This window comes from Carassius gibelio, chromosome A1, assembly GCF_023724105.1.
Source record: "Carassius gibelio isolate Cgi1373 ecotype wild population from Czech Republic chromosome A1, carGib1.2-hapl.c, whole genome shotgun sequence".
Lineage (NCBI taxonomy): Eukaryota > Metazoa > Chordata > Actinopteri > Cypriniformes > Cyprinidae > Carassius > Carassius gibelio.
Genome location: NC_068371.1, coordinates 24,488,671 through 24,507,696, shown reverse-complemented (window position 1 = coordinate 24,507,696; position 19,026 = coordinate 24,488,671). Strand labels below are relative to the sequence as shown.

The following is a 19,026-nucleotide window of genomic DNA, read 5'->3' as shown; positions in this document are numbered from 1 at the left end:
TCAAATAAACTTTAAATCATATGTAAAATATTGATATTTTTCATTACAGAATGGCCTTAAATACAAATTTAAAGCTCAATAGAATTTGAACCGAATGACTCACATTCATAAAACATACTGTAAAGTGTTCATCTAGGTGTCAACTATAATGGACACCATTCAGATTTTTCATAATTATTCAAATAAACTGTAAATCATCTGTAAAATATTGCCATTTTTCATTACCGAATGGACTTAAGTACATATTTAATGCTCAATAGCATTTGAACAGAATGACTCACATTCATAAAACATAATGTAAAACTTTTTTAATTTTCATAATTATTAAAATAAACTGTAAATCAAATGTAAAATACTCCATAATTTAATGCTCAATAGCACTTTTGTCTGATAATAATAAAAATAAGCAGTCATATGTAATCATTTGCTAAATTGCTGATCTATATGATGTAGCTTATGTTTTCAAATAATGTAGTTTTTGTAAAAAAAAAAAAAAACTAAAGGAAAGGAAACTAAATTTACTTGAAAGGAAGATATAAGTACTTTAAACTGCTTGCTAAATTATCATAAAAAATGAGGCCCATGTTATTATGACAACTGATGTCATGTGACTCGGCTTCTATCAAGTATGTTTTATGAAAGTGAGTCATTCTGTTCAATTTTTATTGAGCTTTAAATTTGTATTTAAGCCCATTCGGTAATGAAAAGTAGTAATATTTTACACATAATTTACAGTCTATTTGAATAATTATGAAAAATATAAAAGGTGTGCATTATAGCTGACACCTAGATAAACACTTTACAGTATGTTTTATGAATGTGAGTCATTCTGTTCAAATTCTATTGAGCTTCAAATTATGGCATATTTTACATTTGAGCCCATTCGGTAATGAAAAATAGCAATATTTTACATATGATTAACAGTTTATTTGAATAATTATGAAAAATCGGAATGGTGTGGCTTATAGTTGACACCTAAATGAACACCTTACAGTATGTTTTATGAATGTGAGTCATTCTGTTCAAATTCTATTGAGCTTTAAATTATGGCATATTTTACATTTGAGCCCATTCGGTAATGAAAAATAACAATATTTTACAAATGATTTACAGTCTATTTGAATAATTATGAAAAATATAAAAGGTGTGCATTATAGCTGACACCTAGATAAACACTTTACAGTATGTTTTATGAATGTGAGTCATTCTGTTCAAATTCTATTGAGCTTCAAATTATGGCATATTTTACATTTGAGCCCATTCAGTAATGAAAAATAGCAATAGTTTACATATGATTAACAGTTTATTTGAATAATTATGAAAAATCTGAATGGTGTGGCTTATAGTTGACACCTAAATGAACACCTTACAGTATGTTTTATGAAAGTGAGTCATTCTGTTCAAATTCTATTGAGCTTCAAATTATGGCATATTTTACATTTGAGTCCATTCGGTAATGAAAAATAGCAATTGTTTACATATGATTAACAGTTTATTTGAATAATAATGAAAAATCTGAATGGTGTGGCTTATAGTTGACACCTAAATGAACACTTTACAGTATGTTTTATGAATGTGAGTCATTCTGTTCAATTTTTATTGAGCTTTAAATTTGTATTTAAGCCCATTCGGTAATGAAAAGTAGCAATATTTTACACATGATTTACAGTCTATTTGAATAATTATGAAAAATATAAAAGGTGTGCATTATAGCTGACACCTAGATGAACACTTTACAGTATGTTTTATGAAAGTGAGTCATTCGGTTCAAATTCTATTGAGCTTCAAATTATGGCATATTTTACATTTGAGCCCATTCGGTAATGAAAAATAGCAATTGTTTACATATGATTTACAGTCTATTTGAATAATTATGATAAATATAAAAGGTGTGCATTATAGCTGACACCTAGATGAACACTTTACAGTATGTTTTATGAATGTGAGTCATTCTGTTCAATTTTTATTGAGCTTTAAATTTGTATTTAAGCCCATTCGGTAATGAAAAGTAGCAATATTTTACACATGATTTACAGTCTATTTGAATAATTATGAAAAATATAAAAGGTGTGCATTATAGCTGACACCTAGATGAACACTTTACAGTATGTTTTATGAAAGTGAGTCATTCTGTTCAAATTCTATTGAGCTTTAAATTATGGCATATTTTACATTTGAGCCCATTCGGTAATGAAAAATAGCAATATTTTACATATGATTAACAGTTTATTTGAATAATTATGAAAAATCTGAATGGTGTGGATTATAGTTGACACCTAGTTGAACACTTTACAGTATGTTTTATGAATGTGAGTCATTCTGTTCAAATTCTATTGAGCTTCAAGTTATGGCATATTTTACATTTGAGCCCATTTGGTAATGAAAAATAACAATATTTTACACATGATTTACAGTCTATTTGAATAATTATGATAAATATAAAAGGTGTGCATTATAGCTGACACCTAGATGAACACTTTACAGTATGTTTTATGAAAGTGAGTCATCCTGTTCAATTTTTATTGAGCTTTAAATTTGTATTTAAGCCCATTCGGTAATGAAAAGTAGCAATATTTTACACATGATTTACAGTCTATTTGAATAATTATGATAAATATAAAAGGTGTGCATTATAGCTGACACCTAGATGAACACTTTACAGTATGTTTTATGAAAGTGAGTCATCCTGTTCAATTTTTATTGAGCTTTAAATTTGTATTTAAGCCCATTCGGTAATGAAAAGTAGCAATATTTTACACATGATTTACAGTCTATTTGAATAATTATGAAAAATATAAAAGGTGTGCATTATAGCTGACACCTAGATGAACACTTTACAGTATGTTTTATGAATGTGAGTCATTCTGTTCAATTTTTATTGAGCTTTAAATTTGTATTTAAGCCCATTCGGTAATGAAAAGTAGCAATATTTTACACATGATTTACAGTCTATTTGAATAATTATGAAAAATATAAAAGGTGTGCATTATAGCTGACACCTAGATGAACACTTTACAGTATGTTTTATGAAAGTGAGTCATTCTGTTCAAATTCTATTGAGCTTCAAATTATGGCATATTTTACATTTGAGCCCATTCGGTAATGAAAAATAGCAATATTTTACATATGATTTAAAGTTTATTTGAATAATTATGAAAAATCTGAATGGTGTGGCTTATAGTTGACACCTAAATGAACACCTTACAGTATGTTTTATGAATGTGAGTCATTCTGTTCAAATTCTATTGAGCTTTAAATTATGGCATATTTTACATTTGAGCCCATTCGGTAATGAAAAATAGCAATATTTTACATATGATTAACAGTTTATTTGAATAATTATGAAAAATCTGAATGGTGTGGATTATAGTTGACACCTAGTTGAACACTTTACAGTATGTTTTATGAATGTGAGTCATTCTGTTCAAATTCTATTGAGCTTCAAGTTATGGCATATTTTACATTTGAGCCCATTTGGTAATGAAAAATAACAATATTTTACACATGATTTACAGTCTATTTGAATAATAATGATAAATATAAAAGGTGTGCATTATAGCTGACACCTAGATGAACACTTTACAGTATGTTTTATGAAAGTGAGTCATCCTGTTCAATTTTTATTGAGCTTTAAATTTGTATTTAAGCCCATTCGGTAATGAAAAGTAGCAATATTTTACACATGATTTACAGTCTATTTGAATAATTATGATAAATATAAAAGGTGTGCATTATAGCTGACACCTAGATGAACACTTTACAGTATGTTTTATGAAAGTGAGTCATCCTGTTCAATTTTTATTGAGCTTTAAATTTGTATTTAAGCCCATTCGGTAATGAAAAGTAGCAATATTTTACAAATGATTTACAGTCTATTTGAATAATTCTGAAAAATATAAAAGGTGTGCATTATAGCTGACACCTAGATGAACACTTTACAGTATGTTTTATGAATGTGAGTCATTCTGTTAAATTTTTATTGAGCTTTAAATTTGTATTTAAGCCCATTCGGTAATGAAAAGTAGCAATATTTTACACATGATTTACAGTCTATTTGAATAATTATGAAAAATATAAAAGGTGTGCATTATAGCTGACACCTAGATGAACACTTTACAGTATGTTTTATGAAAGTGAGTCATTCTGTTCAAATTCTATTGAGCTTCAAATTATGGCATATTTTACATTTGAGCCCATTCGGTAATGAAACATAGCAATATTTTACATATGATTTAAAGTTTATTTGAATAATTATGAAAAATCTGAATGTTGTGGCTTATAGTTGACACCTAAATGAACACCTTACAGTATGTTTTATGAATGTGAGTCATTCTGTTCAAATTCTATTGAGCTTTAAATTATGGCATATTTTACATTTGAGCCCATTCGGTAATGAAAAATAGCAATGTTTTACATATGATTAACAGTTTATTTGAATAATTATGAAAAATCTGAATGGTGTGGATTATAGTTGACACCTAGTTGAACACTTTACAGTATGTTTTATGAAAGTGAGTCATTCTGTTCAAATTCTATTGAGCTTCAAGTTATGGCATATTTTACATTTGAGCCCATTCGGTAATGAAAAATAACAATATTTTACAAATGATTTACAGTCTATTTGAATAATTATGAAAAATATAAAAGGTGTGCATTATAGCTGACACCTAGATGAACACTTTACAGTATGTTTTATGAAAGTGAGTCATCCTGTTCAATTTTTATTGAGCTTTAAATTTGTATTTAAGCCCATTCGGTAATGAAAAGTAGCAATATTTTACACATGATTTACAGTCTATTTGAATAATTATGAAAAATATAAAAGGTGTGCATTATAGCTGACACCTAGATGAACACTTTACAGTATGTTTTATGAATGTGAGTCATTCTGTTAAATTTTTATTGAGCTTTAAATTTGTATTTAAGCCAATTCGGTAATGAAAAGTAGCAATATTTTACACATGATTTACAGTCTATTTGAATAATTATGAAAAATATAAAAGGTGTGCATTATAGCTGACACCTAGATGAACACTTTACAGTATGTTTTATGAATGTGAGTCATTCTGTTCAATTTTTATTGAGCTTTAAATTTGTATTTAAGCCAATTCGGTAATGAAAAGTAGCAATATTTTACACATGATTTACAGTCTATTTGAATAATTATGAAAAATATAAAAGGTGTGCATTATAGCTGACACCTAGATGAACACTTTACAGTATGTTTTATGAAAGTGAGTCATCCTGTTCAATTTTTATTGAGCTTTAAATTTGTATTTAAGCCCATTCGGTAATGAAAAGTAGCAATATTTTACACATGATTTACAGTCTATTTGAATAATTATGAAAAATATAAAAGGTGTGCATTGTAGCTGACACCTAGATGAACACTTTACAGTATGTTTTATGAAAGTGAATCATTCTGTTCAAATGTTATTGAGCTTTCAATTTGTATTTAAGTCCATTCGGTAATGAAAAGTAGCAATTGTTTTCCACATGATTTACAGTTTATTTTAATAATTATCAAAAAATATAAAAGGTGTGCATTATAGTTGACACCTGGATGAACAGTTAAAAGTTGTTTTCGTGACTGTTAGTCATTCTCCTTGCATGCTATTGACGTTAGAGAAGTGTATAGTAGTTTCTCGTGTAACTTTAGAGACGGTCCCTAGATTTGCGAATATCCAACGTCCAACGTCAAGCCAACTTTATGCCAGTTGTACTCACCGAGATTAGAAAAGCAGTCATCAGTGAAAAAGGGATTTGTTGTACTGCTCTGGTATTGTGGTAAAAATGAATTTTAGCCATTGGTTCTTCTGATTTTCATTCTTTGGCAGTGAAAATAAAACAAACTTGCCTTTACAATTTAAAACACACCATCTCCTCGACATGATGCTCTCACACCAACCAGAGCGTCTGTGTGGGGGGTGGGGCAGGTCAGAGTTCCGTTTCTCCCAACACGGTAGGCGGAGATTATTATGCAAAGTGCTCCTAGTGACGTACATAGAGATGGGCAAAAGATTTGAAATCTATAACGACTCGTTTCAGCGATTCAGAGTCGACTCCTTACTTTAGAAGCCAATAAATTAAATAAATTAAATAAATTAAATAAAACAATATACATGACCTGGTTTCACTGAAAAGTCAATACTATCACATCACAGGTGGGAGAAGACCACCGCAGTTATTATTATTTTTTTTTTTAAATAAATGGCAGAGAGTGAAAAACAAGACTGAGGTTCATGACGGGATTAAAGTGAGTCAAGAATTCTCTAAGCTGCCAAGTTCCCATGTCATGTAGAGGAGAATAATCACCTTCAGTGATGTTATTGTCACTTTCACCCAGTATAAAAGTGTATGTGTGAGGTGACAGAGGCGGCGAGGGAGGAGCATAGCAGTTAGTGTTAGTACATACCATTGCCTTGGAGCTAGTCAAAGGATAGCAATGCCATGGGGAGAGCAGAAGCAGAGGACAGAGACTAGTCTTACTAACTGAGCACATACAGCACAAATTCATACACAATGCTGACATTACGTCTAATACTTCAGCTGAGGGACATCTCACAAGGAATACTTCAGAATCAATCAGCTTGCTTGACTGAAGCAAAAATATAGCCATTTGAAGGGACAGTTCACTCAGAAATTAACTTTCTGACATTATTCTCCTTCATATGCTTCCAAACACACACAATGCTGTTTTTCTTATCCAAACAAGCTGTCAAGTTTTAAAATGATCAAAAAGCAATTTAAAAGCACGGAAGTCCATACCACTCTTCTGAAGCCATTTGATTACTGATGCAAGTTTGATATAATGACGTGTGCTTACAAGACACTTGTTATTATTGACATCAAATGCATGGCATAGGAAGCATATTTATTTGAGAGCTGATTATCAATGCATCAACTTTAGTCTGGTCATTACAAAGCTATCATTTCAGAACACATGTAATATAGCAAATTAGTCATATTCATATTCATAGTCATGGTTCCAATGTGACAGTTCTCAAAAAAAAAAAATCTATATCTATAAATCTATATATATCTTTCAGTATATTTGGAATGACTTGAGGGTGAGTAATTGGAAAAAGCTTCATTTTGGGGTGAGCTATTCGCTTCAATTGTGTTCTGGTTTCTTTGGTACGTTCCTCAGCTGTAGACAAAACCAGTTATTGAAAAGAAAGCTGACAAAACAAATAGAATGTGTCTGGACCCTATTAATAAATATAGATATACTAGCTTTCAAACAAAAGAAAATGCATATTCAATTAAAAGGGGAAAAATTTAATCCCGATTTGATCTCAAATATCTAAATAACTATTAAAACTTTCAGTACAAAATTTCATCCAAGGCAATTTTTTTGTGCATAATTGAGCATCTCTCTCCCCTGGTCATTAGATTTATTCATTTAAATTATTAATTACAATACTGCCAGAAGATGGCAGATTTTCATATTACAAAAACACCGTCTTTAAAATTTTGATGGCAGTGGTCAAGGTCCTAAGAGTGAGGCTCATTTTTGGGATGTTGGCAGCAGCCATGAAATATACTATGTCTGGATTAGGCAACAGAGAGAGAGAGAACCCATTGAATTGGAGTGTTAATATTACAAGCAGTCAGTATTGCATGCACGCTAATACAAACCTTCCAGCTAAAGCCCAGAAAGAAAGCGATATACAGCAAGAATGCAACAAAGCAGAATATCACCGCAATAAATTAATTTAGAGAGCCACCATGAACATGGAGTGGAATGATAAGATGGAAAGACAACAAGATTATGGTTGGGACATGAGGTATGATATGATTGTTGTCTAGAGTTAGATGCAGGACAAGCAAATGCTGATAAACCCAGTGAGAGTGAATAAGAGGCAGTCGGCTGCTAGATTTTAGTGTAGTCAAAGAACTCAAGCTCATTAAAAAGAGGTTTAGGTTTGGAGTCAAATACCCAATATCCAGTGGTAGACATCACTTCGGGTCTCGGGAGAGGAAGGAAGGGGTGTAGTACAGCCCTGCCTTTACAGTTCAAACTGTCAAATGAGATTCACATCAATGCCTATTCAGCCAGAGTCCCTGCTGCTGCTGCTGATGATGATGATTTTTCAAGCAGTGTAGTTAACAAAAAAGTTTAGGGTCATAACAATGTATTATAAAAGAAAATGCTATAAACAAATGTGTCCTATGCAATGCTTATATTAGTATCATCAGAATGTTCACTAATATAATTTATCTCCAGCAGAGTCAATGCAAATATGTCATGAATATTCAATATACCGCATAGCAGCTATTTTAATGTATACTGAGGACTTAGTTTCAAATATCAAAAATGAAATTTCCTTTCTGCATGATTGGGTCAAGTACAAACAATGAATGATCGGTAGTATGCTTGATCGTGACAATGTAGACAAGGTGAAGACCAGTGACAACACTGAAAACAACACATTTACAGAGACAAGCACCTTAATGATAGTGAGAAGAACTAAGACAAGGCTGGTAGTGAGGGGTTTATGGGATGGGAATTTAATAAGACATGGGGGTGGACATGGCTGAAAATGCTTCACCCATGTCTCCCTCTGAGCTCATAAAGTACATTCTGTCAAGCAATAAAATGATTATAATGAGACCTTTTCAAGCAATTTTCAGACACTATAGAGTGCAACACTTTTTTCACATACTGTATTTAACACAATTTATTTTATTTTTATTTTTTGAGCATCAAATCAGCATATCAGAATGATTTATGAAGGATGATATGATACTGAAAATTGTCGTAATAGCTGCTGAAAATTCAGCTTTGCATCACAGGAATAAATTACATTTGAAACTATATTCAAATAGAAAGCACTCATTTTAAATAGTAATAATATTTTGCAATATTACTGTTTACTATATGTTTGATAAAGTAAATGGTGAGAGTAAAATACTTAAAAAACATTAAAAACATACTGCATAATGCATTATGTATTTGAAAAAAAAAAGGTAAAATAGAAAATCAAATAGTCACTGAATATAAGCATAAAAACAGCACATTCAAATGTATTCAAATATAAAGGTCTTTTGGTTGGCTCTCAAGGATTTATGGGTAGTAGGGTAGATTCTAACCATCAGTTTGGCATTGGAACATATTTAAAAAGCTTTTCAAAACTTGAAATCATGTTACTTGTGGCATGTGTTGACAGGTTTATGCATTATCACTTCATCAATTTCTATGGAGAAATTAAGCATGATTTGTTTTCTTGCACCTGATGTGCTGTTTTTTACAGTCATGTCCTATTTTATACTCTGGCATATTTTGTTCTTTGCTCGCTTACAATACAATAATCTCTAATATTTCCTGAGATTTAGCAGTTATGTAAGTCGTGAGTGCTGAGGGAGACAAACTGATTGATTTGATGCTGGTGTCCAGAGTGGCTGTAATTTCAGTGACGGCTATGCTTCGGAATGATGTGTAATCCAAGTATTAATCATCAGGGGTTGAGAGGATGACATTGGTTATTTTTTAAGCAAAGCATATTAACAGACGACAGCAGCTGCAGTTATGATGTGCAGACTGTTTCTCATGTGCGAGTGTGTGTGCTCACCACAATAACAGAGACTCCAGGGGAAATGTTGCTCCGTTTCTGCACAGCGTTAAAGTGCTTTTTGAGTTTACCTGCCACCTCCATCTTCATATTGTTTTCCATTGCAGCATCCTCCTGTTGGTTATTGAAGTATATTAGGATAGGCCAATCTAATGGCAAGCAATATAACTGTGTTCACAAAACATTCAGACTAAATATATCAAAACCACTTCTAATAAAGGTCAAATGACACAGATTATGTTTTATGAGTATGCAAGTGAATCCCTTGTGGCCAATCATGCCACATTTTGTCATATTCTATTTTATAAATAGAAATCTGATACTGTAATGTAGCACATGCAATATCTAACTTGACAAAAAACACACATTCACACAGCACTAAACCTTTTTACACACATTTAGCGTGACCCAGGGGTGAGACAGAACATCCTCTGCTGTGTATCTTGCTTCCACATTCACCTGCAGCATGTGACCAATCAACTCCTGTGCGAACACACCATGATCATATTTTCAATAAACAGATTTCAAGAAAATGTACTTCATTTTATCATAAAAACAGAAAAGGTACACAAGACAGAAAATAAATAGTTCCCCTTTAGAGACTTCCCTTATGAAAAATATGTTTATTCAAGTGTGCTATTAGTATACTTCTTTTAAACAAAAAAATAGGAAAGTATGCTTTTAGTTTACATTTTATGTGCTTCTCAGAAATATACTTAAAATGACATTTAAGTATATTTGACGTTTACTTCCAAAAAGTCTAAATATATTTAAAAACCGTGTTTTCATTGTTTTATGGTAGAGGGCGCTAGTACACATCTTCTGTACAGAATCCCCCCCCCCCCCCCCCCCAAAAAAAAAAACACAAGTGAAGAAGAAAAAGAAGCAACAGATACTAGCACATGTAACACAATCATCTGACATGAAACAGCATCATAACTGTAATGCTATGGAATAACATGTCGACCGGTGAAGAGGTAATAATTACAGTCGAGTTTTGGGGTGTTGATCGACTCCATCTACCTTTTGATTAGTATTCTGATTCCAATTCCTAGTCTTTTTTCAGCTTTTTGTTCAAAATGTTATTTCTTTATATTTCTTTTTAATGAAACTTACCCACAGTAAAGTGTTTGAAAAATAAATGTATGAAGCTAGAATAAAATGTTTTTGTTTACAGGCAGATACCCTGTTTTTTCTTTGGATGTTTTGTATGTTCAGATATTCATATAACAAAAAATATGCAAATTAAAACCTAAATAAGGGCATAGTAGTATACATAAAGTATGATGTAAAGTTGATAAATGAAAATTTATGAGTATACTTGCAGTATAAAACTACTAAACTAGTAGTTTACTGAGAATATACTTCAAAGTGTACAAATTTAATTAGTAAACTATCAGTATGCATACTGTATGTTCACTTTTAGAATAACTGCAGTACAAACTACAGACATAGAAGTAAAATAGTTGTGTACTCAAAGTTTGCTAAGAGTATTGAAAGAACACTTACAAGTATACTACTAGAACACTGATATTTGTAAACTTGCTACATGAAGTATACTTAAAAATATACTTGAACTTTACCTAAGTGTACTTAATAAAATAAACCTAAAGTATAACTACTTTTTGGTAAGGGTTGTGTCTCTGCATGACAATGCTCTGCACATGTGTGAAATCAGTCCAATGGAATGGCAAGATGTCATAGATGGGATGACATAGCAATCTTTGCGTTGCTCGTCTGGGAGTGGAGCACGCTCAGACAGGTCTCAAGCTCTTTACTGTAGCTCTCACTGTGTACACTCTGCTTCCACCGGGCACTCTTTGAGGAGGGTGCCCTGGCAAGCATTATGCACGGCTCGGGTCCTGCTTCTGCCGAGGCAGAGTGGTGCCTATGATTGTGGGGATCACAAATGGATCTGGAGGAGAGGTTAGAGACAGGCTTGTTCCTTTCTTCACCCTTACCCACCAGATCCAGCGCTCTCTCTCAGGGATCAGAACCCCGCAAAACAGCCAGAACCAGAGTGGTGCTCCCGGTCTAAGTCTTTGAGACAGAAGACTGTTCTGAGGACCATCATTCTTGCCTAGAAGGCTTCGGCCAAGAAGTCCTGATACTTGTTGTGCTGGACTTCTGAGGGCAGGCCTTATTATACAGTGCCCGTCTCTCCTCGGTGACCTCACATTGTCCACTCTGGTTCTCCCTCACATACCCAGCTCCTCTGGGACTGAATGGTATGGTACTGACATGGCTGAGCCTGCATCTGTATGCATTTTACCTGATTGTTCTGCTCCCAGTAGTTCTGGAGAGAGTGCACTGGGATGGTGTTTGTCCGCTGCTACTCTGGCCGGGCCAGTCAACTCCCAGGTGGGTTTAGTGCTGGAGTTCCTGCAAGGACTGTTTTCCACAGGGTTAACCCCCTTCACCCTGAAGGCATATGTGGCAGCCATAGCTGCTTACAACGCCCCCTGGGTGGTCAGTCATTGGGGAGAAACCTGTTGCTTACACATTTCCACAATGACACCTTGATGCTGAGGCCTGCTTCACGCTCTAGAGTGCTGTCCTGGGATTTGGCCGTGGTCCTAGAAGCTCTTCGTAATCCCCCCTTTGAACCTCTTGAAGAAGTTCCAAAGTGGTTCCTTACAGTTAATACTGTTTTCCTACTGATCATCTCTTTCGTTAAGAGAGGTGATGATCTTCAGGCCCTTTTTGTGGCCCTTTCTTTTCTGGAGTTTGCGCCTGGTATGAATAAAGCATTCTTATACCCTAGGCTAGGGTATGTGCCTAAGGTGCCCCTTTATGCTGCAGGCTTTTGTCGTCCTCCTTTAGGGCCCCAGGCCAGGAAAAGTTTAATCTTATTTGTCCAGTCAGAGCACTGGATGCTTATGTCAACAGAGCTTCCCTATGGACGAAGTCTAAACCAGTTATTTGTTTGCTTTGGTCCCCAAGAGTGGTCTCCTGGCAACCAAGCAGACCTTAAGTCGGTGGATTGTTGATGCAATATTTTTGATTATAAATCCACTAATCTTTTTTTCACCCTTGGGAGTCAGAGTGCCACACTCTACTAGAAGTGTGGTAGCCTTGAAGGCCTTTCTCTCTGGGGTGTCAATGCATGACATTTGTAATGCTTCAGGTTTGTTTACCCTGCTTACGTTTGTCAGGTTTTACAACCTTGAAATGGGAGCCACTCATGGCTCCTCTGTTCTCTTGTCCCAGTTGTATAGTGTTCCACACTAGGCAGGAATTTGTAACCATGTTGGAGTGAGTATTCTCATTCCCAAAGCGTTTCTAATGCAGCAGAACTTCCCTGAAGGGGAACATCTCTGGGTTATGTATCTAACTATGGCTCCCCTAAGGGAATGAGACACTGCTGCATGTGCTTTTAAACTTCCTGGTCACCACGTCATCCTGCCTATGATGCCTCGTCATTCGACTGGACTGGTTTCACACTTGCTTCAGATCGTTATAATGCAGATGCATTCCCAATGCGTTTCTGATGCAGCGTCTCTTTACATAACTTAGCAACGGTATTTTAAACCATCATGTCATGTTGAAATATATTCAAATAGAAAACTATTATTTTAAATAGGCTAGTAAAAATAGGTCAAAATGTTACTGTTTTGCTGTGCTTTGGATCAAATAAATGAAAACTTGGTGACTTTTTTAATTAAACAACATTAACAAGGTTACTGTTCAAAACTGACTGGTAGTATAGGCAACTTTAATTTTTCTCAAATTTCTAGCTTTTAATTGGCTTAAAAATCTATAACTACTGGACGATAACAACTAATAATGATTTGTTTACATACTATAAACACTGTTTATCACATAATAAGGTAGAATAGTTTATATACTGTAATAAATGCTATGTCAATCAGCACTGCATTGCTCATATACTTTATCACCTGCTGGAGATGACTTGAAAAACCATATATTGTCGTAATCATATATTAATGTCTTCGTGTTTCCAAAAATTTCTGTTTTTATGTGAAAATAACTGTTTTCATACAGTGATAGCTGGCCGCTTTTGCCGATATTGGGAATTTCCTGATATGACTTTCGGCGCAAGAGCACCCTCTGGCTTCGAGTATGAATGAAACGCACACTGCATGAGAGTGTTTAGCGCTCCGTGTTCTCATCTCGCCTTATTCTGGCTCCAAATAAAAAACCAGATCATTTGTAGACTATTCTGTCTCTTTTAGTTTAAGTCTATATATATATTCACACCTTTATTATATATATATCCGAGTCCTGATCTGGAGATAACGTCCGATTCCGATCGAGTCTGAAAACACATGATCGGATCTTGACATCCCTATAATATAATATAATATAATATAATATAATATAATATAATATAATATAATATAATATAATATAATATAATATAATATAATATAATATAATATAATGGCCTGATTTCCTAATAAAAATACAATTAACATGAGTATGCAAAAAAAAGTATAATAAATAAATAAATATGATATTAGTACTGATTTTCCACATTTGCCCACAGCAAAAAAAAATCTGTCATTCAGTGCAAAATAATATGTTAGAAACCCAGAAAGCAAAACAGTTCTAAAGCTGGATAGGGTGAATGTGAGAGGGGGAGGATGTGAATGAGATGTGATGTGAGTAGGATGAAACAGAGTAGGGTGCAGAGTAATGACAGCGAATATAGCATTAAGAATGAAGGATGTTAAGAAACATGGGTGAAAGTGAGACAGTGTGTTAAAAGCATGCTAAAGGAATAGTTCAGCCAAAAATGAAAGTTTGTTGAAAATTTACTCACTCTCATGTCATTCACAATGTAGATCATTTTGTTTCTTCATCAGAACAAATTATGAGAAATTTAGCATTACTTCACTCACTAATGTTACTAAATCTTACTATTGCTATTCTGACGAAGAATGAAACTCATCTACATCTCGGATGGCCCATGGGTGAGTACATTTCTAACAATTTTGACTTTTAAGGCAAACTAATCCTGTGTCTCCACTCACTTTAGCAGAATCTGTGATATTGTCCCAAAAGGGTGATGGGAACTCTAAACGCCCCACTAGGATCTGATCAAATAGGTCCTCCTGGAGGTTATTCTCACTTCAAAAACAAATGGCAAGCACACAGACAATAAAATATATATTTAATGTTACAAACAATACATACAAAACATGAGCAATATGAACAATTTGAGACTAAATATCAGATTTTAAACACTGTAGATTATTAACATGAAGGACTGCGCAGTCAATATCTTGTGGTACAGTACCTGCGGAAAGGTGGAAAGCCACATAGGAGGATGTAGGTAATTACACCAGCAGCCCATACGTCCACTTTCAGCCCATATCTGCGGAGATGCCCAGACAGAAAGAGACAGTCAATAACATTCAGCCATCAAGTATTTTAAAGGCTATTAATCACAGCTATGCATGCCTCCATATCAAAATCACTTTAGAAAAAGAAATTATTTTTATAAATAAATATAATAAAAAAAAAAAAAAAAAAATGCTGATATGAAAACAAAACAATCAGTGATTCTTACCCCGTTTCTGCTATGATTTCTGGGGCAACATATGTAGGTGTTCCACAAACAGTGTAAAGTGGCCCTTCAACCACTGTGGCCAAGCCAAAATCACCCAACTTTAATGACTTTATACCATTAGGGTACTCACACACCTATGACACACATAGTGAAAGAGGCAAAAGGATTATTTTTATCCACCCGGATTTATGTTTTTTTTTTTTTTTTGACATACTTTAAGCCATTTTCCACATACAAAGTGCAAAGTTGTTTTCTTAAAATTGTTTTTTTATTTTTATGTCTGTACTGCTGTGTATGTGTTAAAGATGTGTGAACTAAAGTATTTTCAGATTTATTGTCTCTGTGGAGAATGTAAAGGTGTATATACCTGTATATTTAATATTTAATGTCTCTTTTGAGGATATGTTTGTCTGCGTATATGAGCGTACCAGCAGATTCTCAGGTTTGATGTCTCGATGGACGATACACATTCTGTGCAGATATTTGAGAGCTGCCGCCAGGTTCAATACCATGACACTTGCATCTCTTTCAGTGTATTTTGTCGAGGAGGTGATTGAATCAAACAGATCTCCACCCTGAAACACACATATGGCAATACAAATAACGAAAAATCCCTGTATTTAAAAAAAAAACACATTTTCACCCAGAGGTCAAATGTTTTGGTCTTTATATGGGAGTATTTTACCAATAATCAATAAGAGTTTGATCAATATCGAAAGCGGACATTAAGTGCAATTTATCTGAAAGCAATACAGGAAACTTGTAATATATATATATATATATATATATATATATATATATATATATATATATATATATATATATATCACAGTTGTATCACAGATTCCACAAAAACAGCTGCTAGATATTCAGATTTTACTATAGATATTCAGGAATTACCATTATTATACATTATATTCCATTAAAATTACATAATAATATACACTATGATATATACTGTTTATTGTATTTTTAACCAATTAAATGCAGCTTTGTTAAGCATTAATTATAAATATCTTACATATGCCAATGGTAGTTTGAATGGTAGTGTCTGACATAAAAACTAAATAAATATCAAATAATATATTTAAAAAAATCTAAGAATTATATACAGGTCCTTCTAAAAAAATTAGCGTATTGTGATAAAAGTACATTATTTTCTATAATGTAATGATAAAAACTAAACAATCATATATTTTAGATTCCTATCTCCAAAAATTAGCATATTTCTTCCGACCAATAAAAGAAAAGTGTTTTTAATACAAAAAAAGTCAACCTTCAAATAATTATGTTCAGTTATGCACTCAGTACTTGGTCAGGAATCCTTTTGCAGAAATGACTGCTTCAATGCGGCGTGGCATGGAGGCAATCAGCCTGTTGCACTGCTGAGGTGTTATGGAGGCCCAGGATGCTTCGATAGCGGCCTTAAGCTCAACCAGAGTGTTGGGTCTTGCGTCTCTCAACTTTCTATTCACAATATCCCACAGATTCTCTATGGGGTTCAGGTCAGGAGAGTTGGCAGGCCAATTGAGCACAGTAATACCATGGTCAGTAAACCATTTACCAATGGTTTTGGCACTGTAAGCAGGTGCCAGGTCGTGCTGAAAAACGAAATCTTCATCTCCATAAAGCTTTTCAGCAGGTGGAAGCATGAAGTGCTCCAAAATCTCCTGATAGCTAGCTGCATTGACCCTGCCCTTGATAAAACACAGTGGACCAACACCAGCAGCTGACATGGCACCCCAGACCATCACTGACTGTGGGTACTTGACACTGGACTTCAGGCATTTTGGCATTTCCTTCTCCCCAGTCTTCCTCCAGAATCTGGCACCTTGATTTCCGAATGACATGCAAAAATTTGCTTTCATCTGAAAAAAGTACTTTGGACCACTGATTAACAGTCCAGTGCTGCTTCTCTGTAGCCCAGGTCAGGCGCTTCTGCCGCTGTTTCTGGTTCAAAATTGGCTTGACCTGGGGAATGCGGCACCTGTAGCCCATTTCCTGCATACGCCTGTGCACGGTGGCTCTGGATGTTTCTACTCCAGACTCAGTCCACTGCTTCCGCAGGTCCCCCAAGGTCTGGAATCGGTCCTTCTCCACAATCTTCCTCAGGGTCCGGTCACCTCTTCTCTTTGTGCAGCGTTTTTTGCCACACTTTTTCCTTCCCACAGACTTCCCACTGAGGTGACTTGATACAGCACTCTGGGAACAGCCTATTCGTTCAGAAATTTATTTCTGTGTCTTACCCTCTTGCTTGAGGGTGTCAATGATGGCCTTCTGGACAGCAGTCAGGTCGACAGTCTTACCCATGATTGAGGTTTTGAGTAATGAACCAGGCTGGGAGTTTTTAAAAGCCTCAGGAATCTTTTGCAGGTGTTTAGAGTTAATTAGTTGATTCAGATGATTAGGTTAATTTTGGGTTTTCATGAGCTGTATGCCAAAATCATCAGTATTAAAACAATAAAAGACCTGAAATATTTCAGTTGGTGTGCAATGAATCTAAAATATATGAAAGTTTAATTTTTATGATTACATTATGGAAAATAATGAACTTTTATCACAATATGCTATTTTTTTTGAGAAGGACCTGTATAATTATAAAGTTCAGAACTTTCAGAAGCAGAGTGTGCAATGTTGAGAAATGTGTAGACTGTATCAGACTGTACAAGAAGTGGCTAACAAACCTTCACAGCAACAGTACCTTCACAAGCTCCATGACTAGATAGAGCTCAGTGGGCGTATCCACCTCCTCAATCAGCATGATTATATTAGGATGCTTAACTCGCCTCAACACTGCCACCTCACTCTCGATCAGGTGCTCCTGTGTGTTCAAAGCATGTGTCACAACAAATTCCCAACCGTAAAGCAACTCTGAACATTCATTTTCCTTTAGCTGCCTAGGCATAAATCTGAATGAATTCCTGAGGTTTGCTCTTGCAGGAAACCAGGCAAACAGGAAATGAACTTCCTTGGTTAAAACACAGACTGAAATTAGATTATGAGACATTGGCCACCAATATAACTGCTGTTTACATATCATTCATACATGGCCAAAAGAATGTGAACACCCCTTCTGAATTATGGGTCTTGCTATTTCAGTAATTCTAGTGAAAAGGACTCAAAATTTAGCAGCTTACAATGACATTACAACTTTATTTCAACAGTTTGGGGAGGAACCTTACCATTCTAACCTCAGTAGATAAAGGGAGATCCATAAAGAAATGATTTACTGAGTTTGGTGTAGAAGAGCTTGACTGGTCTGTACAAAATCCCTTAATGCTATTGAACACCTTTAAGATCAATTGGGTCTAGTTTGTTGGTCAGCTTTTCTCCCATGAATTGAAAAAACTGCAGCATGCTGGATTAATGGAAGTACATAAAATATAATCTAATCAGCCATATTAAATGGACAAAACAATTTACTGACCACTAAGATGTAAATCATTTGGATTGCAATAACCCAACCTTACAGGCAGTGCTCAAAACTCATAAACACCAATAATTGCATCGTTATAAGGACAAAATATATGTATTATCAAAAAACAAAACAATGCAAAATACAGTTTCATGGCTGGTAAGGAATATTCATAGCTTGTATTTTCTCAATTCACTCTCTACATTGGCTGGTGTCGCAAAAAGGCCAACTCACTTTGCCTCTGCATTTGTTTTTATCGATGATCTTCAGTGCAAACTCCTTTCCAGTGGATCTGTTGAAAGAAAGAAACAGAAAAAAAGACTTTGTTTCACGGAGGTTAATGAAGGTCTGTTTTGAGCGCATTCAAAGCCTCGGGCATCAATTTATGAGCTGGATGGCCTTTTTGTGCACAAGAGATCTTCCTTTGTACATTCTAGCCTAAAAACACAAACAGGAAACTGAATCTAGATGTGGACAGTATTATGTATGCATTTTAATCA

The 19,026-nt window shown here is 34.4% G+C and overlaps 1 protein-coding gene and 1 long non-coding RNA gene across 11 annotated transcripts in view; both read right to left on the bottom strand.

The window, feature by feature from the left end:
* LOC128016388 (serine/threonine-protein kinase DCLK2-like) overlaps window positions 1–19,026 on the bottom strand; it is a 68,624-nt gene that overhangs the window by 8,765 nt on the left and 40,833 nt on the right. For 2 of the 3 annotated variants that reach the window (XM_052600863.1, XM_052600868.1), the window contains exons 9-16: window positions 18,761–18,818; window positions 17,813–17,932; window positions 15,540–15,686; window positions 15,112–15,245; window positions 14,839–14,916; window positions 14,573–14,669; window positions 9,972–10,058; window positions 9,576–9,689 (exon numbers count right to left, since the gene is read on the bottom strand). In XM_052600863.1, coding sequence (XP_052456823.1) covers window positions 9,576–9,689; window positions 9,972–10,058; window positions 14,573–14,669; window positions 14,839–14,916; window positions 15,112–15,245; window positions 15,540–15,686; window positions 17,813–17,932; window positions 18,761–18,818 — 835 coding nt within the window. Of the gene's footprint in view, window positions 1–7,942; window positions 8,025–9,575; window positions 9,690–9,971; window positions 10,059–14,572; window positions 14,670–14,838; window positions 14,917–15,111; window positions 15,246–15,539; window positions 15,687–17,812; window positions 17,933–18,760; window positions 18,819–19,026 lie in introns of all 3 variants that reach the window. The other variant, XR_008184159.1, reaches the window with a different exon arrangement.
* LOC128016407 (uncharacterized) lies at window positions 1,568–5,711 on the bottom strand. Of its 8 annotated transcripts, none has more exons than XR_008184166.1 (5): window positions 5,380–5,711; window positions 4,668–4,845; window positions 2,466–2,999; window positions 1,910–2,087; window positions 1,568–1,720 (listed from the first exon to the last, which is right to left on the bottom strand). It is a non-coding gene; the product is annotated as an uncharacterized LOC128016407 (long non-coding RNA). The 8 variants fall into 8 exon arrangements; XR_008184164.1 differs by lacking the exon at window positions 4,668–4,845 and adding an exon at window positions 3,745–4,100; XR_008184165.1 differs by lacking the exon at window positions 5,380–5,711 and adding an exon at window positions 5,024–5,104.